The following is a 9,567-nucleotide window of genomic DNA, read 5'->3' as shown; positions in this document are numbered from 1 at the left end:
CCCCGTCCTCATGAAGAAGCCCTTAACACACAGTAACGAATTCTTCCCCTCCAGCAGCCTCAGTGCAGAGAGCTGCTCCTCCCCCGACACACACTGAACAGTTATCTATGGAAAGTGAAACTAGTGAGGAGGGAAAATCGTCCTGTATTCTGGGCCACTCCATGATTACAATACATAACTCATTACTCACTGTCCCAGGCTGTTCTCACTGCTGCCAGCAGACTGTGAGATGGCCAGTGATGGGGGTCTGCAGCTTCTAATCTGCACAGGGGATGGCAGTCACTGATGTAATCTGTTGTGTGACAAAGCCTCTGCTGTGTGAATGAGACAGCTCTGTGTCACTGATGTCTTCACACAGCAGATTTGGTGCAGTGTATGTGCGAAGCTCCACCAAACTCCCAGCAAGCTCCAGTGACCAGCACCACCCACTGCCCACTCATTGGCTGGCAGTAAACTGCACCAGCACTCATCTTTATCATCATTCCAGCATTGGAAAGAACACAGCAGTGATCCTGTATTTGTGAAAGCAGCACAATACATACATACATACATACACCCCCCAACACTTCACACTGTTACAGTTGCTGATTGGACAGGCTGCTCCATCAGTATTTGTGTCATTAGAGACACAGTGCTCACACATACATGGCACCAAATCTGCTGCTGTGTGAAGACATCAGTGACACAGAGCTGTCTCATTCACAAAGCAGGGGCTTTGTCACACAACAGATTACATCAGTGACTGCCATCCCCTGTGAAGATTAGAAGCTGCAGACCCCCATCACTGGCGATCACACAGTCTGTTCTCACTGCTGCCAGCAGCCTGGGACAATGAGGGATGGAATTACTGATAATGAGTTATGTATCATGGAGTGTCCCAGAATACAGGACGATTTTCCCTCCTCACTAGTTTCACTTTCCATAGATAACTGTTCAGTGTGTGTCTGGGGGAGGAGCAGCTCTCTGCACTGAGGCTGCTGGAGGGGAAGAATTAGTTACTGTGTGATGAGGGCTTCTTCATGTGGACGGGGAGGGCCTGTAGCTATGGAGGGTGGGGTTGTTGCTATAGAGGGCATGTTTGGAGTAGAGTAGGAGGTTATGACTAGTTCTCATTTCAATGCCATAACACCCCCCCCCTTGGACGTTCTGTTCAGAATATCTAGAAAACCGTTCAAACTAGTGACAGAAAGTAAATTACTTATTGTCATAATTCTGCAGCCCAGATATGTACTGAGATTATGTGAAAAGCCCGGACAACCCCTTTAAGTATGGACTGGAGAGGGGATAGTCGAGTAACGGGGAGGCCAATTAATAGAGCATTGCAGTAATCCAGTCGGGATGGATCAAAGCTACAGTGAGGGTTTTTGTTGTTTCCATGGTGAGAAAAGGGCGGATTTTAGAGATGTTCTTTAGGTGTAAGTGGCAAGAGCGGGCAAGATATTGTATATGGGATGTGGAGAGATTGGTGTCAAACATAACACCCAGACAGCGCACCTGCTGCCGGGGTGTTATTGTGGTGCCACCCACAAAGAGGGAAATGTCAGATTTAGGCTACTTTCACACTTGCTATTTTTTGCAGCGCGTTTTTCCCGCAAAAAAAGCATGGAAAAAACGCATACAAATGCTGCGTTTTTTTCAAGCATTTTTATGCGCATGCATGAAAAAAACGCAGCGTTTTTATGCGTTTGTATGCATTTTTACCGCGTTTGCGTTTTTTCCAACATTTGTTGGCCTCACCAAAAAAATCAAGATAGGGTTAGGATTAACACTAACCCAAACCATGACTTTACTAACCCTAACCAAACCATACTAACCCTAACCAAACCATACTAACCCTAACCCAAACCCTTAACCAAACCCTACGAATCCTAACCCAAACCCTAACTAACCCTAAACCCTAACCCTTAACCAAACCATACTAACCCTAACCCAAACCCTAATTAACCCTAAACCCTAACCCTTAACCAAACCATACTAACCCTAACCATAAACCCCCTTAACTAACCCTAACTCTAACCCAAACCCCTAATTTCCATTGTCTAACCAATGGTCAACAAAAAAACGCATGGGCAAAAAAACGCATACATGAGCATGCCAATGCGCACGTATGCGCACCCATAGACTTACAATGGGTGTCTTGCTGTAAAAAAAGCATTGCGCGCGCATGCGTTTTTTTGAGGCAAGTCGGACGCCCAAAAAATGCAACAGGATGCATTTTGTGCACCCGAGCGCACACCACAAAAAAACGCATGCGCGTAAAAACGCATACAAACACATGTGTATGCGCACATAAGCGCATCCCATGCAAAATATAGGGAAAAAAAGCGCATGCGTTTTTTAGCGCTAAAATACAGCGCAAAAAAATGCAAGTGTGAAACCAGCCTAAAGGAGGTTAGTAGACGGCGGGAGCAGAAGTTCAGTTTTGGAGAGGTTGAGATTCAGATAGAGAGCGGACATGATGTTGGAGACTGCGGACAGTTACTGGCATTCTGTAATACAGCGGGGGTAAGGTCGGGGAATGACGTATATAGTTGTGTGTCATCAGCATAAAGATGATACTGAAAGCCAAATCTGCTGATGATCTGTCCAATTGGGGCTGTGTAGATGTCATCCTGCGGTTGCTGAGTGACATTCGAATAAGATGATGGTCATCCCGGGCAGAGGAGTCGTTTTTGCTCTCAGCCGACCCGTAGCTTTGTTGTCCCCAATGTCTGCTGCTTGACCTTGACCTTGTTGTAATGAACTGCCATCTTAGAAATTTTAAGGATGCAGGCAACATGATGCTCACTGTATCCCTCTTTTCCTCACTCAAGACTTTTCAACTTTTTTGGCATGGTTAAAAGTTATTTTTTCATTCCTATTACTTTTGGGATATTACTAGCACTTGTTTTGCCATCCAGCATGTCCTATTGCAAGAGGATTGTGAACACCACAACAGGGTTTTTTATACTTTCCTTTGTTAAATAAGATTTGGTTCAGGTGATCGCCTAAACAGAAGCACATTAAGTAGAATGAGGTGTACTCTGGTTGGAATTCAACTGACACTGGAATGGAATGGCTGATCAGATATGTAGAGAAGTTGATTTTTATAAAACTGTGCAGTGGTCTCTTAATTTTTGCCAGAGCTGTATATACAGGTGCTTCTCATAAAATTAGAATATCATCAAAAAGTTCATCTCAGTTCAAAAGTACAAAAAGTGAAACTCATATTATACTAATTACAAACAGAGTGATCAACTTCACTTGTTTATTTCTGTTAATGTTGGTGCTTACAGTCAATGAAAACTCAAAAGTCATTATCTCAGTAAATTAGAATAATTCACAAAAAACACATGCAAAGTCTTCCTAAGCGTCTAGAAAGGTCCCTTAGTCTATTTCAGTATGCTCCACAATCATGGGGAAGACTACTGACTTGACAGATGTCCAAAAGACGGTCATTGACACTCTCCACATGGAGGGTAAGCCACAAAAGGTCATTGCTAAAGAAGCTGGCTGTTCACAGTGTGCTGTATCCAAGCATATTAATGGAAAGTTGAGTGGAAGGAAAAAGTGTGCTAGAAAAAGGTGCACAAGCAACCGGGATAATCAGTCTTGAAAAGATTAAGAACAGGCTGTTCAAAAATTTGGGGGAGATTCACAAGGAGTGGACTGCTGCTTGAGTCATTGCTTCAAGAGCCACCAAACACAGACGTATCCAGGACATGGGCTACAAGTGTCACATTTCTTGTGTCAAGCCACTCATGACCAATAGACAATGCCAGAACCGTTTTACCTGGGCCAAGAAGAAAAAGAACTGGACTGTTACTCAGTGATCCAAAGTATTGTTTTCAGATGAAAGTAAATTTTGCATTTAATTTGGAGATCAAGGTCCCAAAGTCTGGAGGAAGAGTGGAGAGGCACAGAATCCAAGCTGCTTGAGGTCTAGTGTGAAGTTTCCACAATCAGTGATGATTTGGGGAGCCATGTCATCTGCTGGTGAAGGTTCACTGTGTTTTATCAAGACCAAAGTCAGCGCACCCGTCTACCAGGAAATTTTAGAGCACTTCATGCTTCCCTCAGCTGACAAGCTTTTTAGAGATGGAAATTTCATTCGCCAGCAGGACGTGGCACCTGTCCACGCCGCAAAAAACACCAATACCTGGTTTAAAAACAACAGTATCACTGTCCTTACTAGCAAACTCGCCTGACCTTAACTCCATAGAGAATCTATGGGGTAATGTCAAGAGAAAGATAAGAGACACCAGAACCAACAATGCAGATGAGCCGAAGGCTGCTATCAAAGCAGCCTGGGCTTCCATAACACCTCAGCCACAGGCTGGTCGCCTCCATGCAATGCTGCATTTATGCAATAATTGATGCAAAAGGAGCCCCGACCAAGTAGTGAGTGCATTTACTGAACATACATTTCAGTAGGCCAAAACTCCGTATTTTAAAACAATTTTTCAAGCTGGTGTTATAAAGTATTCTAATTTACTGAGATGACTTTTGTTTTTTCATTGGCTGTAAGCCATAATCATCAACATTAACAGAAACAAACACTTGAAATAGATCACTCTGTTTGTAATGACTAATATACGAGATTCACTTTTTATATTGAAGAACTGAAATAGAATATCATGAAAAAGTAATTTAATTTTGTGAAAATAACCTGTATTTTGCAAAGTTATAGAACACTTTTCATTGTATAATGAATAATGCAGTATACCCCTATAAATTTTACTAGCAGAGCGAAATGGAAAAATTTCAATCCAGTCAAACAGATCACCTAGACACCTCAATCTTTGTGAAAAACGAGTCTGACTTTTACGGTTGCAATATAAACACTGTCATATGGCTGTATTACAGTTTCTGGCACAAACCTACTCTTGTATATGATGGTGTTCCTCAGTTAAAATGCGTTAACCTTTGTTGAATTTATTCTTTCTTATAGTAATCAGCAAAGCACGTTTTATAACTTTACAACAGACTGTAATGTTTTCATATTTTTATGAAATCTGTCTTTATCTACGTGTAAGCAGGTCTGTAAATTGATTATTGCAAAACTTTTCATAGGGTTCATTTACATAAACCATATTATAATTTCTTCTTCCCTTTCTGCTTTCTAAACTAGACAGAAAGCATGGTATTTTAGTGTGCAGTCTTTGGTAACGACACAACTAGAGATCAGTCCCGCATGGCTTTCTGTCAGTGGCGTAACTAAATCCTGTGGACCCCAATGCAAAATTTTGACCAGCTTGTTGGTCAGATATACGAGCCTCTGAAATAATGTCTTTTGTCCTGGTCCTTATCATGTCCCTCCATGCTGGCCCCAATTGTATGATAATGTTCCCCATCCTCTAATATTGGCCCCTATCCTGTACCAATGGCCCTTTCCTGTAATAATGTCCCCCATCCTAAAGCTCACACTGTAATAATGTCACCTGCGTTGGCCCCATCTTGTAATAATGTACCCCATTCTGGCCCTTTTCTTTAATAATGACACCCATTCTGTTATAATGTCACCTTTCCTGGCCATTTTCTTTCATAATGTCTCTTTCTCTAATAATTTTCCCCAATCTCTTTTCCAACATTTCTAGAAAAAAAAGCCAACCCAGAATGATTCTTCTTACCTCTACTCGCTCCCCCAGAGAGATGCATCTTCTTCATTATCCATAGACAGTGCAGGGGGCGGATGGCGCATGGCCGGTATGTCATGCTTCTGTCCACACCGATGTTACCTGCCTGTCTGATTGGCCGGCAGCGCGAGGCTCTCTGCACCACAGTACATTTCAGGTGAAAACAGTGCTGGCGTCCACAGGCCCACCTCCTGCATGAGCCGCTGCTTTCTGTGTGAGATAAACCGGTAGATGGGAAGCCACGACGGCAGAGTCCTTACCTCCTGTGTATTAGTGTGTTTTTTTTTCTTTTTACTGCAATTGTATTGAAATATGTAGTATATGTACGGAAACCTTCTTCATATGTAAAGAACCCTGCAATTAATGGTGGTGTAAAATAAGTGCATATTAAGGTTTGTACAAAGTACAATGTCTTCAAAGGCTGCTAATTTTATAGGGAAATACCGGTAATTTAGATCGCTTTCCATACTTACAAATAGTTGATTTTCCCTGGAATCACACAACAACACAAACTTCATGATGACAGTAAGTTTTAGTGAAGAAAAAAAAAATATTAAAAAGGTAAAATCAAACCTAACATCTCTCTTTGGTACTTTTCGCTAGTGACAGAATGATTTATTTCCATTAGAATACAATTTCTCAATGACATGGTTCATGGTAGAGCAGATACATAGTAATATATCCATACTGTGCAGCATTGAAAATCACAGTTTAATACGACAGTCTGACAACAACAGTTGAGTTTTGAGACAGACGACCTGAACCAATTTAAAGGCCCCTCAAGTATAAGACAAAAAACGAAGTACACGGTAGGCTCAGGCTTGGCGGAACATGTCAACTGTGGCAAAGCTAATCAATCAGTACAGGTGATGAGACTCATGGTCAGAAAATGATGTCTTGCTTCATCTTCCTGAAGCCATCCTTATAGGCAGTCAATCCTCAAACACATCATGTAATAAACAGAAATTATATCTAAAATATACCATTTTCTGTACTTAAAAAAATACATATAAAAGGAATATAAAATTGGAAACCAAGAAGTAAACTGCTATTTGGCTTCTCCTAGCAAATTATTCTTTTGTGTTTTTTTTGTGTGTCCATTTTATTTAATGGTTTAGACTTGACATCATTTCTGAAGACACCATACTTGTCAGCAACTTCCTCAGTAGTATGACTGTACCTATAAGTGACCAGAGATTTGTGAATCTGTGCTATAGTATAATGACAAAATACAGGAAAAAAAAAAATCATAAAATGGTATTCCAGAGAAATATTCAAAATATAATCTAATTTAGTATATATCCATTTATAGGTGACCCTTTAAAAAGTCAGTCTTAACGTCCCATTAGTCCCCAGTACAAACCAATTTATATGTCATTTTAATTGAGAGGTCCAAACTATTGTGATTGTAGGTACAAGTGGTCGGAAATCCAGTTTTTTCATATAACACTATGTCAATGTATATTTTGTACCTCCATATACAGCAGATCAATATGTACACATATACATAGGGTTTTTGCCTCTATATGTAACCACCAGTAAATGAGACTGCAACAGTTCTCTTGTACCAAGGTGTCCACACACATTAAATAAAATTGTTAACTTACACTTTAAAAATATTTTTTTTTTAAATTAACATATGATCAAAAATAAGTATATTTTGTGTTCACAGCAACACATACATGAGTGTACTGAATACAGACTATTTGTGCAACAGCAGCATATACAAAAAGGTTCTACTGAGCTTGGTTTACAGGTCTGATATGTTGTAGGAAAGAATAACGGTGCCCACTCTTGCTGCTGGGAAGTAATACAAGAACTTACATGTTTCTTGTGTATGTGTGTGTATATATGTCTATGAAATACACAAATACACACATGTAATTATTAGATTGAAGTGACTTGTGCAGCCCTCTCCAGCAGCCTTAGAGGTAGGTCAAGCTAAAATTTTGGTGCAACTGACACACGAGAGCAACGTTGGTTTGACCACTTTTCACTGGCACCAAGAACCAGCCAATGGACTTTCCATTTATTCTTTGTGTGGTGTGTTTAACTTTTTTTTTTTATTCTTTCCCGCTCACAATTGTGTTACCTTCTAGGGAAAAATAATATTGATATTTAGCTATCAAGCTTGTCCATAAATTTTGCCGTTGCGGGTGGAATCATCCAATTAGAATAAACACAGTCATTGGCATATCTTGAAAAAACAGACTTATTGGCATCGAATCTCGGGATTGGAACGGGGCTCTCTTCAGGCCAGTTCGGATAAGTCATGCCTAAAAATGAAAAGACATAATTTGTTCTGCACTGAAGAACCAAAAAGATATAGTAATAGCTTCACGTGCAGACAGTAAGGCCCTTGGCAAAACTCCCTTTAATGAGAAAGACCATAAGCCATTGATTTTGCTACAGAGACACACAACACAATTGACAAAAAAATGGCTATAAATTAAGATGAAAGTAAACCACTGGTGCTATAACAAAAGTATTTACACTTATTGACCCTTTACAACTGTAAAAATAGAATCCAATAGAACAAGGTGGAGTCCATTAACCGTAATGGAAAATGATGCAGACTCTCACTTGCACCTTTTAAAACTGGCCATATATTAGTAGTTCAGCAGATGCAAAGTAAGGAAATTATGGGCCCAAATCATCAAAGTTACTCCAGATTTATGGCAAAGACTTCAAGTTGTACAAAAATGTAATGAGTCTTTTTTAGGTTGAGCAAAAATGTTGCTACTTTTGGCATTTTAACACCAGTCCCAGTCAGTTCCAAAATGGGCAAAGCACAGGCAGGATTGGGAGTGTTGTAGCCCAATCGGCAAATTTTTCAAAAGTTACGCCACTTTAGAATTGTCTGGAGTAAAATTCTGGTGTAAGATTTCTGATGGAGACAGGCACTAGTTGTAAGATGCCCCTGGTGTTTTAGTCAATTAGATGCATCTTACTCCAGCCCTATCAACATGAAGACTGGAGTACGAAGCGCCAGTCTTAAAGGGAATCTGTCACCCTTTTTTTCGACTATCAGCTGCCGCCACTGACATCAGGGGCTTATCTACAGCATTCTGTAATGCTGTAGATAAGCCCCAGATGTAACCTGAAAGAGAAGAAAAAAGAGTTAGATTATACTCACCCCGGCGGTCCGGTCCGATGGGTGTCGCCGTCCGGTCCGGCGCCTCCCATATTCTTACGGTGACGTCCTCTTCTTTCCTTCCTGTCGTGGCTCCGGCTCAGGCACACTGCTCTGCCCTGTTGAGGGCAGAGCAGAATACTGCAGTGCGCAGGCGCCGGACCTCTCCCGCCTCCTGCGCACTGCAGGACTCTGCTCTGCCCTCAACAGGGTAGAGCAGTGCGCCTGCGCAGGAGCCTCAATGGGAAGGAAGGAAGAGGACGGCATTGTATGAAGATGGGAGGTACCGGACCGGACGGCGACACCCGTCGGACTGGACCAAACACCGGGGTGAGTATAATATAACTCTTTTTTCTGATCTTTCAGGTTACATTGGGGGCTTATCTACAGCATTACAGAATGCTGTAGCTAAGCCCCTGATGTTGGTGCCAGCAGCTCATAGTCGAAAAATGGGGTGACAGATTCCCTTTAATGACTTGAGTGCTATGTCTTTTCTACTTCGTGTTTTTGTAGAAACCATATAAACCACATAACTGTTTGTCATATATGGATTGAGAAGTGTCATATTGCAAAAGTTTAAAAACTTTCTTGATTAATTACATAAAATACTACACAGCAATACCATGTTAAAGAAACCAATACCAATACCATGCTGCAAACCAACACAAGGAGGACCAAACTTGGGTAGATAATTAGCAACCCTATACATATGGAAAACTGTATTCATAAAAAAAAAAATTATCTATGTTTTCTTGAGTGATACTGGTAAAGAATTGTCACAGAATTCTGCAGAGCTAGCAATACCTTAGGACTAGTTTA

The 9,567-nt window shown here is 41.0% G+C and overlaps 1 protein-coding gene across 2 annotated transcripts in view; it reads right to left on the bottom strand.

Moving 5' to 3' along the window:
- Nucleotides 1-6,128: 6,128 nt before the first annotated feature.
- The window catches only part of RET (ret proto-oncogene), a 123,130-nt gene continuing 119,691 nt past the window's right edge, over nt 6,129-9,567 (bottom strand). For both annotated transcript variants that reach the window (XM_073574779.1, XM_073574778.1), the window contains one exon: nt 6,129-7,891. In XM_073574779.1, coding sequence (XP_073430880.1) covers nt 7,734-7,891 — 158 coding nt within the window. In that variant the 3' untranslated portion in view covers nt 6,129-7,733. The remainder of the gene's footprint in view (nt 7,892-9,567) is intronic.

The sequence above is a fragment of the Dendrobates tinctorius genome, unplaced genomic scaffold (genome assembly GCF_039654945.1).
Source record: "Dendrobates tinctorius isolate UK_male_01 unplaced genomic scaffold, ASM3965494v1 ptg000040l, whole genome shotgun sequence".
Taxonomy (NCBI): Eukaryota; Metazoa; Chordata; class Amphibia; order Anura; family Dendrobatidae; genus Dendrobates; species Dendrobates tinctorius.
This window is presented reverse-complemented; position numbering and strand designations above follow the sequence as displayed.